The 20,232-nt window shown below is 41.7% G+C and overlaps 1 protein-coding gene across 1 annotated transcript in view; it reads right to left on the bottom strand.

The window, feature by feature from the left end:
* Positions 1 to 3,779: 3,779 nt before the first annotated feature.
* Positions 3,780 to 20,232, bottom strand: part of SLC2A13 (solute carrier family 2 member 13) — a 79,888-nt gene continuing 63,435 nt past the window's right edge. The window contains exons 8-10 of the mRNA XM_026701210.2: positions 14,484 to 14,605; positions 12,655 to 12,807; positions 3,780 to 10,701 (exon numbers count right to left, since the gene is read on the bottom strand). Of these exons, the coding sequence (XP_026556995.1) occupies positions 10,475 to 10,701; positions 12,655 to 12,807; positions 14,484 to 14,605 (502 nt within the window). The 3' untranslated portion in view covers positions 3,780 to 10,474. The remainder of the gene's footprint in view (positions 10,702 to 12,654; positions 12,808 to 14,483; positions 14,606 to 20,232) is intronic.

Below are 20,232 nucleotides of genomic sequence, written 5' to 3'. Positions count from 1 at the left end.
ACCCTTGGCTCCTCGGTATTTGATAGGCTGGCGGTAATTCAGCACTCCTGTTAACTGACAATGGTCCCGTTTCCCAGGCTTCAATAATTTCCCTGGCTGTTTTTGTCCCTGCTCAGCCAACAATCTTAGTAGCTGCGAAATTCAGCTTAGTAGCTGCGAAATTCAGTGTGCGTCCGTTCATTGCAATGTGAGGTTACCAATGAGTTCGGGTCTCCTCGTCTCGCCCCATGCTTGTGTTCTTGCAATCTGGGAGTTAGCTTCCTCCCCATTTGTCCTACACAGTCACAGGGGCAATCCATACAGGGAATCTGGTAGATTACCTTGGAAGTTATCTCCCACTTCCAAACGATCTAATTTGTCCTCGTATGGTAGCCTCAGGGCACTGTGCGATGCCCACTTGCAGATCTCGCCAGCTGCGTTCTACTGCTCCCGAAATGTTTTTGAGGTATGGCAGGACCAACTGCCCCATAGTTGGTCTTCTACAGTTTAATTCACTGTTGAAAATTCTGCCAAAATCCTTTGATCGTCAATGGTTAACCCAATAGAAGAGAATATTACCTCCCAGAGTGGTAAGATGGTTAGTCAATAAATTTAAGAATAAGTCAATGAATAAATGTGTAGCTTAGGGTTGAACTAATGGTGGTGCTCTCTGAGCTTGGTGGTTTTCCTGCCAATGTTTCATTACCAAACTAGGTAACATCATCAGTGTTCTCAATGAACCAACTTCAGAGAGCACCAAGGACCCCACAATGCTTACCTGGGTAAACCCTTCTAATCAATGTTTCTGGAGTGTCCATCAAAGGGTGGAAATATAACAACAAGGCCTCTTCGTAATATATCACTTGAGCCAGATACATTATTTGAACATCCAAGCTAGTTATGTGCTGCATTTCACACAGCGCTGGCTGCAAGTTGGGTGTATGGTGGCAATCCCTATCTGTGGAAATGGTCCCTGGGGTTGTTTCAGGCTTGTTCTGCAGTAGCTGTGTGCTGATTTTTTTCATAAATATTTTGCAATATTGGCAATCATGACTATCCGGGGTTTTCTCTCTCTCTCTTATGGAGATACGCATCTTTCTATTCTCTATGTGATAACATTCAGTAATTAGGGAAAGAAAATAAACTGTTTTTGTTCCTACTCTTTCAGATGGAAGATTGATCTTCATTATTTGATAATCCAACATTTGCAGCCACAGGCTTCTATCTCCCATCAACCTCTCTCTCTTTTATGCACCACCAGGAGAGACCAATTTTGTAAGCTTATTTGAAGATAACAACAAATCCAGGGGTTGTTTCCTAGGAGACTTCGGCCTACTGGCTCTGCTTTCTTCATCCAGCTAGTTACTAAATCAATTTCTTTTTTGCAAGCAACACCTTTCCTTCACAATACAGGGACTTGTCTGCCTTCATTAAAGATATGCAAATGATAGAATGAAAACCCACCACCACCACATTTACTGCTTTACGAGAGGGATTTAGGGGTTGCCAGAACTTATGGCATGGAGATGATCTCATTTTGGAGTTATTTGGGTTGCACACCACAGCTTTTTCTGTTTTTGCAAGGACCCCAGCAGACCAGTAACTAATTTTCCTAAAGAGATATTTGAAAACCAGCAGCCTGGAGCATGTAAGATTTCTGTGTCAGGCTCCGAAGAAAATTGCTTGCACCGGTGTGGTTATGTTTAGATAACTTTTAATTATAAAATCTTTCCTGTTTGCATGCAAACCAGCAGGTCACTCTTAGCTTTCAGCTAATTCTGTTCTGTCCAAGGCCTCCCGCAAAATGCACTAAGTCAATTCTGAGTCCCGGCAAAAACCTCTTTTTATTATGTTAATGTGAATTTATTTCATTCACTGTCAGCCAATGGCTTGGCAAACAGTCTTGTGAAGGTACACTAATGGCCTGCTATGGATCAGATTGCTAGTGTCTTACCGCTAGCGGCTGTGGGAATCGAATGAGTTTATAGGTCTAATCAGCATTATTCTAGAACTGGGAAGTTTATTAGTAATACTTCTAAGAGCTTCTCCTTTTTGCATTGTATTAATATTACAGAGTTCAGGTAATCTTTGACTTACAACAGTTCATTTAGTGACCTGTCATGCCCTTGTTGGAGTCTGATTCTGAGGGGGGAGATTGAGCAGCTGACAGGGAGTGGGAGTGTGGCTCTGGTGGAAGAAACAGGGGAAGGACACAGTCCGGCTGATCATTCAGAGGAAGACCCAGGGCCACCCCCTCTTCATCCTAGGGCATGCAGGGAGGAACGGAGAAAGGAGCAACATGGCTTATGGGAGAGAAAAAGGCCCTGATCCCTTTCATTAGTTATAGCTGGGAGAACAGGATATAAGAGGGGTATTTGCACATAGCTCCTTGCTGGAAGCAAAGTGTACATTATCTTGGTCCAGCCTCATCTGGGTTTTGGTGTCCTCCCAACTGTGGGTGCTGCATTATCCTTTGAAAGTGCGCAATTTATCAACCTGGTCTGCCGTGTTAATTACTTCAGTGTGATTTGCGTTGAGTTTTTTTTAAATTTCTAATTATCTTTACTTTGGGTTCGGACTGCATTTCTGCCCTTCGTAGACTGTTTTTGGAAGAGTTTGTTATCCAGCTGAGGATAATTAGACATTGGGGCCAAGTTGGAGGCATTAAAGGGAATTTATGCTACTTTTGTGACTTTGTTACTTTTGTGTCACACCCTGAGTCATCACACCGATCCTTCAGTTACTGAAAAAAGTGACTTATGACCATTTCTCACACTTATGACCGTTGCAGCATCCCCATGATCAAAATTTAGACGGTTGCCAATGGACTCATATTTACGATGGTTGTCATAAAAAGAGTCATAAAAAGGGGGCAAAATTCACTCAATATCTCACACAGCAACAGAAATTTGGGGCTCAATTGTGGTCATAAGTCAAAGACCATGTATTAAAATTTATGAGAGGTAGGTACCCTTTGCATTTCAGAGACCACACCTTGAACAAGCAGCTCAAGAATTAAACTTGCCCCGACCTGCAAAACAAAACGCCACAAAAGCTTCTGTAATCAATTTATCTTTTATTTTGTTCATTTTTACTATTGTCAGACCGTTTTTAAAAGATATTTATCTTTACATACATACACAGAGAGAGAGAGAGAGAGAGAGACTTAATGGTCCAAAAAGCAATTTGAACATAAAAACAGTCAACTTCAGAGCACTACACTTTCCAAATAAAATTAAAATAAAATACACCACTTTTTAAAAAAAATATACATTATAGGCTTGGTTGCTGGAAAATTAAAAATGGCATGTGTCAAATGTTGAAGAAGGAAACCCATGGCAACACAGAAACCTGAAGTCTTCCTGAACAAGTAACAAGTTGCTTGTTCTTTTACCATCTCCGTCTCATAGGTGAAGGTCTCTGCTTCAAATTGCACCTATGTGAAAACAGGATTTCACAACGTGATAAAACGGCTTCTAGGCACACTAATTTCAGAATGAGTTTATGTTGGGAAATGTCCTTTTAAGTCAGTAGTTTTTGACCTGTGGTCCGTGGGCCCCGGTGTTGGGGCACATGGTCGTCACGGGTGTGTGTGTGTCCATGAAGATTTGAAGAAATGCTATGATTTAAAAATCTAAAGTATTGAGGGTCCGTGGCCATAAATAAACCTCTGTAATGACTTGGTATCTATTCTTCTACATAAAATGAATTTTTTAAAGCATTGTACTCAATCCTGAACAGTCATATGCAGCCTTCTAATATTTCCCTGGTATGTTACACAAAATTAACCACACAAGAAAATGTCTCTATACTCATTTTTTATTATTTTTATTTTTTGGGGGGGAGGGAAGGAATCAAAAAGAAGAAAGTATGCTTAGCACACATGCCCAGTTCTTGATAAGTTAGATATTTAGCACATACAAAACAAAAGTTTTGATGTAAACTAGTTTCTTACACAGATTTTTACCTCCTTGATAGAAGTTAAGATTTAGGAAATATATACTAACAAATCTGGTGGCTAAAATAGTTTCATATACAGTACTTTCGAACAATAGCACTTGGTTACAAAAAAACACCACAGTGAGGATTATTGGCACATTAAAAGAGAAATCATTTGTTGATGTGAAAATAACCAAATAACTGCCTAATAGATTCCTATGTTAAATCTACACCAATGTACAGTTTGTCCATTTTTGACATTTGTTGCGATTCAAGCCATTCCTGTCGACCAAGCCACATGAAAACTGTACACAAGGCGATGAAAAGTGTTAGGAAATCACAATTTTTCAAATGGCAAAATGTGACTGATTTAAATCCGAAGACCCTTCAGAATCTTCTTATAATCTATAGCTACATTTAAGCTGTAAAGTTACCCGCAATACCACACTTAAAAAAAAAAACCTGATAAAGCACATATGTCGATGGAGATTCTCAGTCATCCATGTTATGGTGGTCCCAAAAGTGTTTTTTTTTCTCCCTTCAAAAGGCAACTGGACTTTGTTTTTTCTTGAAGTCATTTCGCTTCTCATCCCAAGAAGCTTCTTTAGGTTCTGATCGAAGTCAGGATCAGAAGCGAGTCAGAACCGAAGAAGCTTCTTGGATGAGAAGTGAAACCTCTTCAAGGAAAAACAAAGTCCAATTGCTGTTGGAAAAAGCACATATTGTGCAGTGGTGGGATTCAAGTAATTTAACAACCGGTTCTCTGCCCTAATGATTTATTCCAACAACTAGTTCACCAAACTGCTCAGAAAGTTAACAAACTGGTTCTCCTGAACTGGGCAAAGTGGCTGAATCCCACCACTTATATTGTGCCTACCTATTCCTGGCCAGAGATGCATCCAGAGAAAAGACAAAAGAAAAAAAATGCACAGATCAAAGTGATGGTTAAAGTGCTTCTCAGGTCTGTAATCTTCATATCAAAATAAAACTTTATAACACATTCTTTCCGACTTCTTAAACACTGATTTTATTATCTCTCTCGATTTCTTCTACATAACTTGGGGTCTTCCAGTTATAGGCAGACCCTGGAATTTGCTGGTCAGCCCATGTGATTAACACCACACTGGGGGGAAAAAACTGCTTTACATTTTCCAAACAAGGGGTCAAATAGAAGGATGATCAGGGATACGAGCAAATTGGCACTTTTAGCAGTTCCGCTGAAAGTCACAGACCCATGATGGCGACTCTGTGGCACGCAGAACCATTTGTGCCGGCATGCGAGCCGCAGGCAAACTTACCTCACTGTGCATGCGTGCGCCTCACAGCTGATTTTCGGCCTCCCAGAGGCTTGAGGAAAACCCTTGCAGGCCAAAAAATAGGCCCGTTACATCACTTCCTGTATTTCTGGAAATACCAGAAGTGACAAAACAGACCCATTTTTTGGCCTGCAAAGCCTGCAGCAGCCTTCTTCAAGTCTCTGGGAGGCTGAAAATCAGCTGGGAGGTGCAGTGCAGGTAAGGGGGGTTTGCGCGCGTATGGGCAGGAGACATGGGGGGTGCGTGCATTGCCTTCTTGGGGCTGGCACGCGAGCGCGTGCAAGCACGCACACAATTTTTGGCACAGGAGCCCAAAAAGATTAGCCACCACTGTCACAGATGCTGTAGAAAAAGTTATCGAATGGCATCTTCAAAAGTTTACATTCAAAGATGCTGTGGTTGGCATTTGATCATTAACTCTCTGCTGCCCATAATTAAATTCAGTCTATCAGCAATATCTTAGAAGTCCAACTTACTTTTGGAAGGAAAAGGTAGAAGTCAGAAAACCAAAAGCTTAGGAATGACAGATAATGTCTCTCTTAAATTTTCCCTCTGTTATTACTGTCTGGACCAGTGTTTTTCAAGCTTGGCAATTTTACGATGCATGGATTCACCAGCCAGCACGGTAGAGCTGAATTCTGGGAGATGAAGTCCACACATGTTAAAATTTTTGAGGTTGAGTAACTGCGGTCTGTAGATTGGAGGCATCTGAATATGCTGGACAGCTCTTGCTGTCTCTAGGAATCCTGGGAACTGTAGTTCTTGCTGTTCCAGAGCCAGAAGTTAAAATGACAAATCCCAGTTCAACTCCCTAAAATAAATTCACAAATGTTCTACGATTGGGTTCGGAAGATTGAAATAAGTCTACCTGAACTTCAGTGTCTCCACCAAAAGCACACTTTCAAAAGGGACAAGAATAAATAACCTGGGCCAATAAAAAATCAAATGAAATGAAAAAAGTGCAATAAAAAGAATTTGCAAAAACGGTGTGGATTTTTGCAAATGTTGGGTGGGATTTTCTTTTTGCAAAAGATTTGTGTTTGAATCTTTCCAATCTTAAAAATGTGGTTGTTGTCGTTTTTCATTTAATGACTCCGCAATCCCTTGCGGGGTGGAGTCTGGGCAACTGAATGGAGCTAGCAGAGTGTTTTACTGGCCAGATGCCCTTCCTGTTGGCAATGCGGAGTTTTGTTCAGCAGATATAATCTCATTGTGCTCAGAGAGAGAAATATCTGCCTCTACCCACGATTGAACTCACAGCCTTCCTGATTGTGAGGCAAGAGCTGCATCGCTAGGCTACCTCACCACTCCAATGTAGTGGGTTAAAAACCTGTCGCTCAAAATAGCTGAGCCTACCTATTTGTGATAAATCCTTCCAAACAAGCTTTTGCAGATAATCACGTTTTACAGACTGAGGCAAATAGCCAAGAAAATAACGCACAGGGCCATTCAAAAAAGCTGTTGGAACGTTGAAACAAATTGAAGGATTTTGATAAATTAAATGGAAGAGCATAGAATTCAACTATCTAATCTGAAGTTCATTTAACTTCTGTTATATTCTGGATATAACAATATCTGGTCCTGTATAGATAAAGGTGAACATGATGCCTGCGGGCAATTTAAGAATTTTATTCATCAAGCAGATCTTCCCATTAATAGATTGTATTTGATAGATCAAGACAAATGATAAATAGAAGCAGCAGCAGAAATATTTAGATGTTCTCTACTAGCACATCACTTGATGCTATTGTGTCTTTTAAAAACGGACTTCTAAATCTAACAGACTTCTAAAAGTAATTAAACATTAGAATTGTTGTGCTTCAGCTTGTTGTTCGTAACATTATTAAAAATAAACATTTTTGGTCTACAAAATTAATTCAATATACTCTTTTAAGTCTACTCTATTTAGAATCTGAGATCTGTAATGTGTAGCTTTCTTCAACTTAAAAGTACTGCATGCAAAATATAAAGAAAATCCTTGCTAAATAGAAGTATTCCACCTTTATTCATTCGTGTATAAACATAGATTCCAAAAATAAAACACCCAATTTGTATAGGGCTTATTTCAAGTATTCATTTCATTTATTTAAGTATTCATTTATAAATAACTCTGGTTACGAAGGATAATTCTTAGCATAAAGGACTAAGGCAGGGTTAAACGATAAAGCAATATTGAAAGGAAGATGTTCCCCCAGGGATCCTGGTTAGAATAAGGGGGCAATGGACCTTGTGCTCTTTGTTAGTGAGTTGAAATATACTTGTTTTCAACTTCTAACAGGGGGAGGATAAGGGAGGCATCAGACTTTAAAAAAAAAATCATAAGGAGACAATAAGCTTTCAAAGGATGCATGACTTGAAACGAAGGCCAGAAAAATTAAAACAATCATTAATACTTTTCGACAGACAGAAGCTTCAACAGAGTCTAGAAAAACAAGAAAGTCAACATAAACAGGAACGTAATTTGCAAAGCGCAGCATGCGGCTTTCTGACAATATTTCACGATTTCAATAACCGGGGAAGCCATGCAGAAAAGAACTATTGACGTCCCAAAAGAAGCAGAAGAGAAGAACATGGAATTATCGCATTTGGCTTCACACCAAAATCTTTCAAAGGGGCTGATTTCCATGGATCCATTTTCCCACGTGCCGGATGTCCTACTCTCTCCCCCCTCCCCCCCCCCAGTTTAAGGCTTTAGGCAGGGAAACCAGTAAAAGGCATATATTTAAGGGCAGCATTTTTGTAACTGGACTTAACTTAGTTGTAACACCGGGTTGGCGAATTCCGTGTTGATCCCGCGAAAGGTCAGAACGTGACTGGCATGAAAGCAGAAACCAGTTTCATCCTAAAAGAAAACCTGGTGTTCTTTAGGTAGGAGGAAGGTGGCTGTTCTGAACCAGCCCCCCAAACATGACTAACCCTCTGACGTGAACTGAAAAGATTCCTTTATAAGGAGCCCTGGAAAAAGTTTCTCTCTCACCACAGGGTAACAAGACTGTCCGGCAGGGAAATGAATAGTTGTCTGCCACATCTATTCATCTCTGCCCCTGCCTTTTATCCCCAGAGCTCGGGTGGGGCTTTGCTAGCAGTGGTGGCTCTTCCGTCCCAAGGACCGGCCCATAGATTTCTACTCCTCTCCTCTCCTCTGCCTTCTGCACATTTACGCATCAAGCACTGAACTCAGCTGTTCCTCCTCTTCCTCATCAGCCACCTCCAGACCTGGCGCTTCCGTCCCAAGGACCAGCCCATAGATTTCCACTGCTCTCCTCTCCTCTGCCTTCTGGACCCAGCTGTTCCTTCTCTTCCTCATCAGCCACCTCCAGACCTAGGGGATATTGACTCTCCGTGGGCTGATGGATTGCCCAGGCTCCGCCTCTTTCTCTCTTTCTTTCTCTGCCAGTTCTATTCCCTCTTCCCTCTCGGAGTTCTCTGGTTGCCTTGATATTGACCCTGACTCCCACACCGACTCCTCCTCTGATTTGGCTGCTGGAGGGGCTGGGGGCCGACAGGCCATAACAGAAGCTGGCAAGTGGGATAAGCACTGGGATGCAAGCCCTGCTCTTTCCACCAGCCCAAAGGGGCGGAGCTTGGGCTTTCATCCTTCCTGTTCGTAGCAGCAGCTGATCTTTATAAAAGATGGGGAGGTTAATTACTTTAAGGCAACACTGTCTCTATATTTGGACTGGAACAGAAAAGCATTCTGAAATATCGAAGTTAGCTTTGATCCAAGGAGAACTATGAATCATAGGTAGGCGTGTCTCTGTCCTTTCATTTTCCATAATTTTGTGTTCGATGCAATAAAATGCAAGATAAAAAATAAAGTTCAGCCAATAACTCCTTGACTGAATTTCCAGAAGGCTCAAAAAAAAAAAAAAAATAGTCCGAATGTTGAAACGGAATAACAAGAGTTGCAAGGTTTCCAACTCTGTTATTCTGCATTCTGTTGAACAAATGCCTTTCGTTCTGCAAAAAATAAATCACCGCAAGTAAAATCTGAAAACTCGGATGGACAGCAAAGTTGAACTGCAAGAATCTGATGACAAAATTATCTTGGGGGCCTCCATGCAAGAAAGTCTATCTCAACTTTCTTAAGAACAATGAAAGCCATCGCACTCCAGTTCATCCTTCTCCGTTCCCTCGCTACGCTTTCGCTCTAAACGGAGTCAATTTGGTTAATTCAAAGCCAAATTGCTTGCTTGGAAGTAATTCTGATGAGGGTCTCACACTGGCTTTTGAGATTTGCAGGACTTTTAAAAGAAGAATTTCTGGCAGTCAAAGACTAGGAAGGCACCCAAGAGGAAGCCAAATCTTCTCCAAGGGCCTGGTAATATCCTAAGATCTCAGCTTTCCTTGTCAGTAGTGGGCTGCAACTGGTTGAACAACCAGTTCTGTGAGCGCACACTTCGCTTACTTTCTAGGTCAGCCCCAGGAAGTAGAGCAGCTGAGGCGCGGGAATCTGTTGTGCCGCGCAAATCAGCTGAGCTGAGAAAGATGGAAATATAGGACAGGATAGGGCAGGGCCAGCTGATGGTCGGAACTACTGGTCCGCTAGAACCGGTCTGAACTGGCAACAACCGACTGTTCCTTGTGCAAAGCAATGTCAGTGGGAAAGAATGATTTCTAAAGATAAGCGCCTCCACGGAAAGCAAGCTGCTTTCTCTCTGCACATAACATCAGTTTTCTTTTTACAAGGAGTATTAACGTTACAATCAGTTTACAATTTCCGCCCGCCAAAAAACTCCTGATTCTTTCCCTCTTTCTCTTTTACTCCTAAGTGGTGGGGTTACGTTTGTTCCCAAGTCTCGGGTTTTCAGGTTAACTGCTTTTATGAATCGCCTGGTTTCTGACTTTGTTGTTCTTTTTGACCATTTAAATTTTTCGAGCTGGTCAACTAAGACGCCACCTCGTCCCTCGACTCTCATCCTGAAGTTTCAAGGAGCTCAGCAAGCGTCCAGAACAGGAACCCTTGAAGACCTCAGAGAGTCACTTCCACTCTGCAAGCTCTTTCCTTCTTGCCAATTCTTCCTGGCGATCACCTAGCGGGTAAGAGGATGTGGGATTTTATTTCTATCCCCCGCCCCCCACCCCGCAAGGACATGGTTTAAAAATAGGGAACCATTTCCACAGAGGCAGTAGAAAGGAGAAGCAGACCAGAAGCAGGCCAGTGAGGTCTCATTCAGAGCAGCTCCTTCAGCATCCTCAACCAAGGCTTTCGAAAGATCTAACCGATGGGCAGCCGAAATTTATTCCACGTCAGAGGCGTCGTTGTCGGAAAGGTGGTAATTACTTCCCTTCACCCGGATGTACTCAATATACCTCCCGTCCTCCGATTCGGGAATGCCGCATGTACATAGCGAAGTCTCAAACAAGCACTCAATTTCCTCCAGTTTTTTGCCTTTGGTCTCTGGAAGGCAGCTGTAGAGAAAAATGAGTCCCACGAAAGCAAATCCAGCATAAAGAAAGAAGGCTCCTGGAGTTAATAAACAAACAAAAAACAAACAAACAAACAAACAAGTCAATCCACACAGAGTTAATATGTAGGGTTTTTAAAGAAAAGTTTTTAAGACAGTGGTTCTCAACCTGTGGTCCATGGATCCCTGGAAGGGGGGAGTCCGTGAAGACTTGAAGAAATGTGATGATTAAATCTTAAGTCTTGGGGGGGTCTGTGGCCAGGGTGCTTGGCCACAAAAATGTATTTAGAAGGGGTCCACGGTGAAGAAAAGGTTGAGAAACACTGTTCTAAGGCTTAAGATCCATATTTCAAAAATATTACACAGGTGGTTTCGTTAAAAGCATTACATAAAGTCAAGGACACCCCTACAAACCTAATATTCATTCATTCATTCAATCAATCAATTTCTATATCCACCCATCTCAGTCAATAATTCTAAGCAACTTATAAGTATGTGTGTGTGTTCTATACCTACACATCTCTGTCAATGATTCTGAGTGCATTACAATTGTGTGTGTACGTGCGTATTTACACCCACACATCTCAATGATTCTGGATGGCATCTATCTATCTATCTATCTATCTATCTATCTATCTATCTATCTATCTATTCTATCTATCTCAATCTATCTCTCTCTCTCTATCTCTCTATCTGCCATCCAGAATTATTGACTGAGATGGGTGGATGTAGAATATATATATATTCCTTCCTTCCTTCTTTCCCTTCCCTTCTTTCTTCCCTCCTTCCCTCCCCCTTTTCTTTTTTTCTCTTCCTTTCTCTCTTTCTGTTTCTCTCTCTCTTTCTTTTTCTTTTTCCCAGAATCATTGACTGAGATGGGCGGGTGTAGAAATGAAATGAATGGATGGATGATTATAAGTAATCTTCGGCTCATAGCGACAACTGAATGCAAAATTTCAGATGCTACATGAAACAGACATTGAGTTTTGCCCCATTTTACAACCTTTCTTGCCACATTTGTTAAGTGAATCATTGCAGCTGATAAGTTAGTAACCTGGTTGTTAAGTGAATATCGCTTCCCCACCAACTTTCCTCATCAGAAGGTTGCAATAGGGGATCACGTCATTCCGGGGACATTGCAACCGTCATAAATAGGAGCCAGTTGCCAAGTGTCTGAATTTTGATCATGTAACCATGGGGATGCTGAAACAGTCATTAAGTGTGAAAAAAAAATCACAAATCACTTATTTCAGTGCTGTTGTAACTCTGAACCATCACTAAATTAACAGGTTCTAAGTTGAGCACTCCCTATATATTATAGTAAAAAATATTAACAATTGTGGTTAGCTGGCAGCAGGTGCAGAGGGCTGAGGAGAGCGAGGACTCACAATGAGGGGCCAGGACCATTAGGGAGTGAACTGCTGTCTTCAGAGATTGTGGGGGCTGACAGCAGCGATGAGGAGGTTCCCGAGAAGCCTGTGCCAAGTGTGTGTGAGCACAGAGAGCAGCTACAACAGCATGGGTGACTCGGGAGTAAGGCTGCAAGGTAATGGCCCCTCCTTCAAGAAGATAAAAGCCAGCTGTGAATCAGACGTTCTTTGCAGGAAGCAAAGACATTTTGAAACTCAGCCTCATGGACATTCCAGTATCTTAAGTTGGTATTTGAAGACTCTTGTGTTGTGAAATATTTCTAATCTGTGATTCTTGGCAGACTAGCACAGTTTTGGCGAGGATTGTGCTTATCAAAGTTAATTAGTTTGCCGCATCCTTTTAACCGGGGATTCGTAAGAATCATTAAAAGGTTTCTGTTCCCTTTGGTTCGTGCTTGCTTTATTAGACAAGGGTTTGGGTCAGAACGACGTTTTAAAATGCGTTAGAAACATTTTGAAACAATAAAGCAACTTTGGTTGCCTAACCAAATAGCTGAAAATGAGAAAAGAAAACCCCAATGAATCCAAAATCAAAATTGTTCTGGGTCTTGTTTTAAGAGGAAAAAATTTAAAAAAAATTACCGTAATAGGTCAGATATTCAGCTGTGTGCAAGAAGGTCAATGACACCAAGACGTTGAAAATCCAGTTGACACCGGAGGAACATGCATTTCCTGTACTTCTCGCCCAAAGGGGATAAATTTCAGAATTGACGGTCCAGGGCATCGGCCCCATTCCTTTCAATATGGAATTGAAAAAGAACCGCTTCAGTCATTTAAATTTTTTAATACATTTTTTATTTTTATATTTTAAAAAACATCTCTTTTGGCGAGCAGTGTGGTTCCAGGTTTTTACATTTCAGTACAAACATGACTCTAGTTACATATTTATCTTTCATATTCAATTTCATATCACATCATTTCTTATTCTATTTTCCTTTAAATATTCTCAAATATTATATTCATTACACTTTTTCATTGAATTCCAGTTCGTATCTTATTTAATTTTTCTTAAAATATTCTCATGTCTTGTTTTACAATGTTATCTAAGATTCTTATTTCATTTCTATATTCATTACTCATATTTACTTTTATCTGTCACATTTGCAATTTTGTTGCATACCGTTATTCCATTCATTGTTCATTAGATGTCATCCTAATTCTGATAATTCAAAAGTTGTCCCCTTTAATTGTCGATTCGAGCTTGCCACCCATTTACCTTATACATTCCCTCAATATATTCCCTTTAATTCATTATGAAGATTTACCATAGTGTAGTCATTTTTTAATTACCACATTCTACATTGATAACAATAATCTCCTAACTACTACATATCACACATGCATAAATAGATGATTTATAATGTAATTGAGAAAAAGAATACCACGTGGAATCTGCCTTAAAGTCATTTAACTTTTAACAGAGTATTTTTAAATGATCTCTACCAGCCAGGATTCTGGCAGTTACTCCAATTAAATCATGGGCCTCGAGCCACACTCCCAAAACTAAAGAGGGTTTATTTGAAGTAAACATTCTACATCCAGCACTAACCTGGGCGTAGCCAACTCTGAGATACGTAATTCACTGTCACCCTTGATCCTGCTTTCCCCCTCCCACCCCTCTGGGTGTATCATCCAACGAAACACGTCCATAGCCAAAAGTCATCAATCATGCTCTCCAATTAGTTTTTTACACAGCAGAAGCTTCAGTCATCTAATCAGTCTTTGAAGAAAATATGAATGGAATGTGCTTTCGATTCCACACTGCTGCCTGCTCTTTGAAACTCCCCCTCCCCTTCTTTCTGTTGGCAACTATAAAATGTGTATAGAAAATGTTTTATTAGTTGACACTACCAATATGGAAAGATAGAAATGATTATCATAGGTAGAAGGTGCTCCAAATTAATATTTGCCTTCTGTATAAATGCACGATGTGACGAATATTCACCCTAATATTGGTGGTTCTCGACTTGCGACCAGAGTTGAGCCCCAAATACAGTTGTTAAGCAAATCATATGGTCATTAAATGAATGCAGCTCCCCTCCACCCCCCAACCCTGCTGTTGTGTCTACTGTTGGGTTGAAAGGAAGATTCTTAGTCTACAGTAAAGTGTATATGACTTTTTTTCTTTATTCATTCATTGATTTTTATCCACCCTGGAATTGATTACACTCATGGCTTGAAAGCAGAATCTCCTTCCTTACCCTATAAAATAACAATTCTAGATGGACAAGGAGACAGTGTATTCAAGTTATAGGCAGGGCAACCAGTGCTTCCAATTTTATTTTCCCAGAAAAGTTTTTAAAAAATCACAGACATCTTAAGATTTTTCACCAGGGTTACTGAGTTTTCCCAGCTGATAAACAGCCAATTTCTTTTGGTTAAGGAAAGTCAAGTCCGTCAAATTGGCTTACCTGGAGCAAAGAAAACCAGGTACAATAGGAGTCCCAGCAGCGCGGTCCATGAATAGGGTGTTGGACAGAAGTTGTAAGCCCAAAAGAGGTCTTCAGTTTTGAGTTTGGTTTCATTGGAGCATCTGCAAGATGGAAAGAAAGAAAGAAAGAAAGAAAGAAAGAAAGAAAGAAAGAAAGAAAGAAAGAAAGAAAGAAAGAAAGAAAGAAAGAAAGAAAGAAAGAAAGAAAGAAAGAAAAAGAAAGAAAAGAAGGAGGGAGGGAGGGAGGGGGGGAGGAAGGAAGGAAGGAAGGAAGGAAAGAAAGAAAGAAAGAAAGAAAGAAAGAAAGAAAGAAAGAAAGAAAGAAAGAAAGAAAGAAAGAAAGAAAGAAAGAGGAAGGAAAGGAAGAAAGGAAGGAGAAAGAAAGAGGGAAGGATGGAAGGAAGGCAGAAAGAAAAATGAGAGAAAGGAAGAAGGGAAGGAAGAAAGAAAGATGGAGAGAGGGAGGGAAGAAGGAGGAAGGGAGGGAAGGAGGAAGAAAAAGAAAGAAAAGAAAGAAAGATGAAGGAAGGGAAGAAGAGAAAGAAAGAAAGGAGAAGGAGGGATGGAAGGAAGGATGGAAGGCAAAAAGAAAAATGAAAGAAAGGAAGAAGGGAAGGAAAGAAGAAAGACAGAAACATTTGAATATAAATGTAACACTCATTTGCAAGAACACAAAATTAGAACAGACTCAATTCATGATTATTAAACCTAACTCTTGTCCTGAAAGAAATATGAATAGTTTCTCCTTACAAGTAGATAATGGATCATTGGGCATGTTCAGTGTAAAATCTCTGGAACAATATCAGAAATATGCTTTTATTATGAAATTACTCAGGCAGTTAAAAATCATTATTCCCAGTACTTAATTCCAAAGGCAATTATGTTGTTGTTAAAGTGATGTTTATTTCCTTTCTCAATTGATAGGGAGGCATTTCTGAATTCTGCAACCAATTTAAATCGAAGAACCGAAGGCAAATGTAATTCTTCTGGGATCGACAATTTGGGATTGTAACTCTTCCAACTTCTAAGGGGCTGCCGGGGGACTATTCTCCAAAGCACCAGAAGGGCAGGACAAGAAGCAACGGATGGAAACTAAAGGAGAGAAGCAACATAGAACCAAGGAGAAATTAATTGTTAATTAAAACAATTAATCAGTGGAACAGGGATGGAAGGAAGGCAGAAAGAAAAATGAAAGAAAGAAAGGAGGGAAGGAAGGAAAGAAAAAAGAAAGAAAGAGGGAGGGAGGGAGGAAGAAAAAGAAAGAAAGGAAAGGAAGGAAGAGAAGAGAAGAAAGCAGAAAGAAAGATGAAGGAAGGGATGAAGAGAAAGAAAGAAAACAACTTCCCTCCAGAAGTTGTGGACGCTTCCATCGCTGGAAGCTTTTAAGAAGAGATTGGACAGTTATCTGCCTGAAATGGTATAGGGCCGTGATGGCGAATCTATGGCACGGATGCCATAGCTGGCACGCAGAGCCATTTGTGCCAGCATGTGAGCCACAGGCAAACTTACCTCACTGTGCAATGCGTATGCCTCACAGCTGATTTTTGGCTGGTTTAAGGCCGTTTTCAGCTTTCCAGAGGCTTGAAAAAACCCTCTGAAGGCCAAATAGGCCCGTTTCGTCACTTCCGGTATTAACAGGAAGTGATGAAATGGGCCTATTCGTCCTGCAGAGGCTTTTTTCAAGCCTCTGGGAGGCCAAAAAAGGCCTCAAACCAGCCAAAAATCAGCTGTGAGGTGCAGGTAAGGGTGTGTGTGGGGGATTGTGCACACATGCGCAGGGGGTGTGCATTGCCTTCTGGGTGCTGGCATGTGAACACGCACACAATTTTTGGCACAGGAGTCCAAAAAGGTTAGCCACCACTGGTATAGGGTCTCCTGCTTGAACAGGGGGTTGGATTAGAAGACCTCCAAGCTCCCTTTCAGCTCTGTTATTCTTTGCCATTGATGGCTGTATCCTATAGATCAGAGGCCTGCAACCTTAAACACTCAAAGAGCCGTTTGGACCCGTTTTCCACAGAAAACACTGGGAGCCACAAAACCCGGGTGGGCATGGCCAACTCAACGTCACTCCCCACCCAGTCATATGACCCACCCAACCCCACCGTGCCTACCCAATTTTTGTGGCTCCCAGTGTTTTCTGTGGGAAATGGGTTTCTCTTCCCCTCCCTCTCATTTCTGTTTTTTGTGTTTTACCTTCTCAGGCTAGGCAAGGAGTGATGGAGAGGGGAGGGTGAGGGACGTGGCCAGCCAGTGGTGGGATCACCCAACAGGGAGCCAGAGCAGAGGGTCCAAAGAGCCGCATGAGGCTCCAGAGCTGTGGGTTGCTGACACTGTTGTGGTTCGCCGGCAGCAGGTGCGGACGGCTAAGGTCTCGGAGAGCGAGGACTCAGATGAGGGGCCTGCTTGTGATGCAGGGATGGGGCCAGGACCATCAGGGAGTGGAATGCTGCCTTCGGAGATGGTGGAGGCTGGAAGCAGTGATGAAGAGGTCCCCGAGGAGCCTGTGCCCTGTGTGCATACGCTCAGGGCTGCTCGAAGGAAGGAGAAGCTGCAGCAGCACGGGCGACTCAGGAGTAAGGCTACAAGGTAGTGGCCCCTCCCTCAAGAAATAAAAGCCAGCTGAGAAACCAGAGTTCTTTGCAGGAAACAAAGAAGTTTTTGCACTCAAGCCTTGTGAACATTCGGATTATCTTCATTTGTGTTTGGAGACTCTTTGTGTTTGAAATATTTCTTGGCAACTTTATCTCATGTTCTTGGCAGCCTTGCACCACCTTGGCGAGGCTCGTTCTTATCAGAGACAATTAATTTGAAACAGCCTTTTACCCATAAAGGAACAGAATTCGTAAAGAATCATTCAAAGATTTTGCTGTTACCTCCGTTTCGTGTTTGTTTCCTTGGACCAAGGTTTGGGTCAGAACAGACACCCGCTATAGACATTGTTGTAAACTGCCACAAATAGCAGCGCATTTTAAAAAGGCCCAGTTCCTTCCCTTGATCATCATGGAAAGCCGAATTTTCACCTTGACATCAAAATTAAAATGCGACAATGGGACAGCAACTTCGCGGCATAAGAGTTAAATTCAGGATTGCTTTTTAGAATTTATTTTTTTTCCCCCGCAGGTGCGGAGTGATGAATGCAGGCTGATTATCCCTCCTCAAGTGTCTTGAAAGAAGCAAAAAGAATACTATAATTGGCCTAGTACATTTTGGAAAGTGCCTTCAGCTGCCCACTCTTTTAATGTTTTCTTGGGAACATAGCAGACTTTTTTTTTTTTATTGCTCCTCGGTTTATCATCTTGCAGTTCCCGTAGGGAATCGAGGCACTGAACAGCTGAACTAAACGAATAGTCCTCATTAAAATGGACACTGTGTGTGAAACGCAATCACACAGTAAGTCCAGAACTTGTGAAGATGCCGGGCTGCCACACACAAGAGGAGGGGTGGGGGGGTTCAACTTATTCTCCAAAGCCCCTGAAGAATCAATGGCTGGAAACGGATCAAGGAGAGAAGCAACCTGGAATGAAGGAGAAACTTCCTAATGGGTTTACTGCTACTAAATGACTTGCTCAGTTTATAGCTAATATGAAAATATCATTAAATGACCTAGTAAATTAATACAAAAAGCATCAGAAAGCAGGACAAGTAACAATGGATGGAAACTAATCAAGGAGAGAAGCAACCTGGAATGAAGGAGGAATTTCCTAATGGACAATTAACTGGTGGAACTACTTGCCACCAGAAGTTGTGGGGGCTCCATCACTGGAGGTTTTTAAGAAGAGATGGGACAGCCATTTGTCTGAAATGGATGGTATAGGGCAGTGGTTGCCAACCAGTGGCCATGGCCCAATGGTGGTCCGCAGAGAAATGTCACCCCCAGAGCACCCCCCCAAAGCAATTAATCCAGGCTGCGTGGGAATACAAGGCTATGCCACCCACATGGCCCGTGGGAACCCTCCCTGCCCACTCACTCTTTACCTGGCAACCTTGCCTACTAAGTTGCTATTTTTCCTTTCCCCCCCCCATCTATCAGCTGTTCTGCTGTGCCAGAAGATTTGGATTAGCTAGAAAGCAGGAAATCGTTGGATTTCTTACTTTCTAGCTAATCTTTAGATCTTTGGCTCTGCTTTTAAGCAGAGCTGAACCTTCCTTAGGACTGAAGCAGTGCAGACTAAGGTAGCCGATGGCAGAAACACAGATCTCTAAGTGAATCTGTGATTCTGTGAGCAACTCAATCTGCCTGCCAGCTTCGCCTGATTTGGGGTAAAAGTTGCTCTATTTTTTTATTACTTTCTGCTTGAGCAGAGAGCAGACCTTGAGCAGAGAGCTGGACTAGAAGACCTCCAAGGTCCCTTCCAACTCTGTTATTCTTTTGCCAAAGCACCTGAAGACAAGAGCAAGAAGCAACAGACAGAAACTAATCACAAGGAGAGAACCAAGCTAGAAGTAAGGAGAAATTTCCTGACAGTGACAACAAATAAACCAGCTTACTTCAGATTCTGTGAAGGGTTTGAAGAAGAGGCTGGACAGCTGTTTGTCTGAAATGGTATAGGTTTGGATCAAAAAACCTCCAAAATCCATTCCTACTCTTGTTATTTCGTTATCTGGAATAAAGTTCTGCGTGTAAACTAGGTTGCATCAGCAGAGGGATAGAATCAAGATCACATGAAGTGTTAATACCACTTTATAAGGCCTTGATAAGGCCAAACTTGGAATCCTGCATCCAGTTTTGGTCGCCACGATGTAAAAAAGATATGGAGACTCTGGAAAGAGTGCAGAGAAGAGCAACCAAGAGGATTAGGGGACTGGAGGCTAAAATATATATAAAGAACGGTTGCAGGAACTGGGTATGTCTAGTTTGAGGAAAAGAAGGCCTAGGGGAGGCATGATAGCAGTGTTCCAATATCTCAGGGGTTGCCCCAAAGAAGAGGGAGTCAAGCTATTCTCCAAAGCATCTGAAAGCAGAAGAAGAAACCATGGGTGGAAACTAACCAAGGAGAGAAGCAACCCAAAATGAAGGAGGAAATTCCTGACAGAACAATTAATCAGTGGAACAATTTATCTCCAGAAATTATGAATACTCCAACACCAGAAGCTTTTAAGGAGAGACTGGACAGCCATTTGTCTAAACGTGAAGATTTTTTTCAGAGCCTTATTGCTGTGGGGGCTCCTGCTTGAGAAGGGGATTGGACTAGAAGGCCTCAAAGCTCCCTTCCAACACTGTTATTCCATTACTCTGCTTTTCTGAATGTTTTGCACGCAGGGTAAACCCTGATATATATATATATTTTTTTACTCTGTTCTGTTTGGCCTTTGTAGAGTTAATATATGCCTGCATATAAAAATATTATTTCCCCCCCCCCCCTTAAGCTCTGAATTTGAATATGATCCCATGTTGGTATAGTGTCGGTCGTTTGATGATTTCGGGGGTGCAAGTTAGCTCCCAAGGCCAGAAATATACTATGCAAGTAGCAATACCAAGCAGCTGGGAAATAAATTTAGACAGAAAATCAAACCTATATACAACAGTGTTAAATATTGTTACGAGGAAAGAGCCGTGGGACGCGCCACAACCAGCAAAATCCCATGTACAGAAGCTTGGCCAGTACCCGAGAAAGTGTTTGTAAAATCCCATATTAATATTCCTCCGAAGGGCAGGCCTTGGTGTACCCAAGACTTTATGTAAATCGAAACTTCAATGAGGCCATTATGATGAATTGAGGATGACAGCA

This window comes from Pseudonaja textilis, chromosome 5, assembly GCF_049901715.1.
Source record: "Pseudonaja textilis isolate UNSWEBS1 chromosome 5, rPseTex1.2, whole genome shotgun sequence".
Taxonomy (NCBI): Eukaryota; Metazoa; Chordata; class Lepidosauria; order Squamata; family Elapidae; genus Pseudonaja; species Pseudonaja textilis.
Note: the sequence above shows the minus strand (reverse complement) of the source record. Positions and strands in the feature narration are given on the sequence as shown.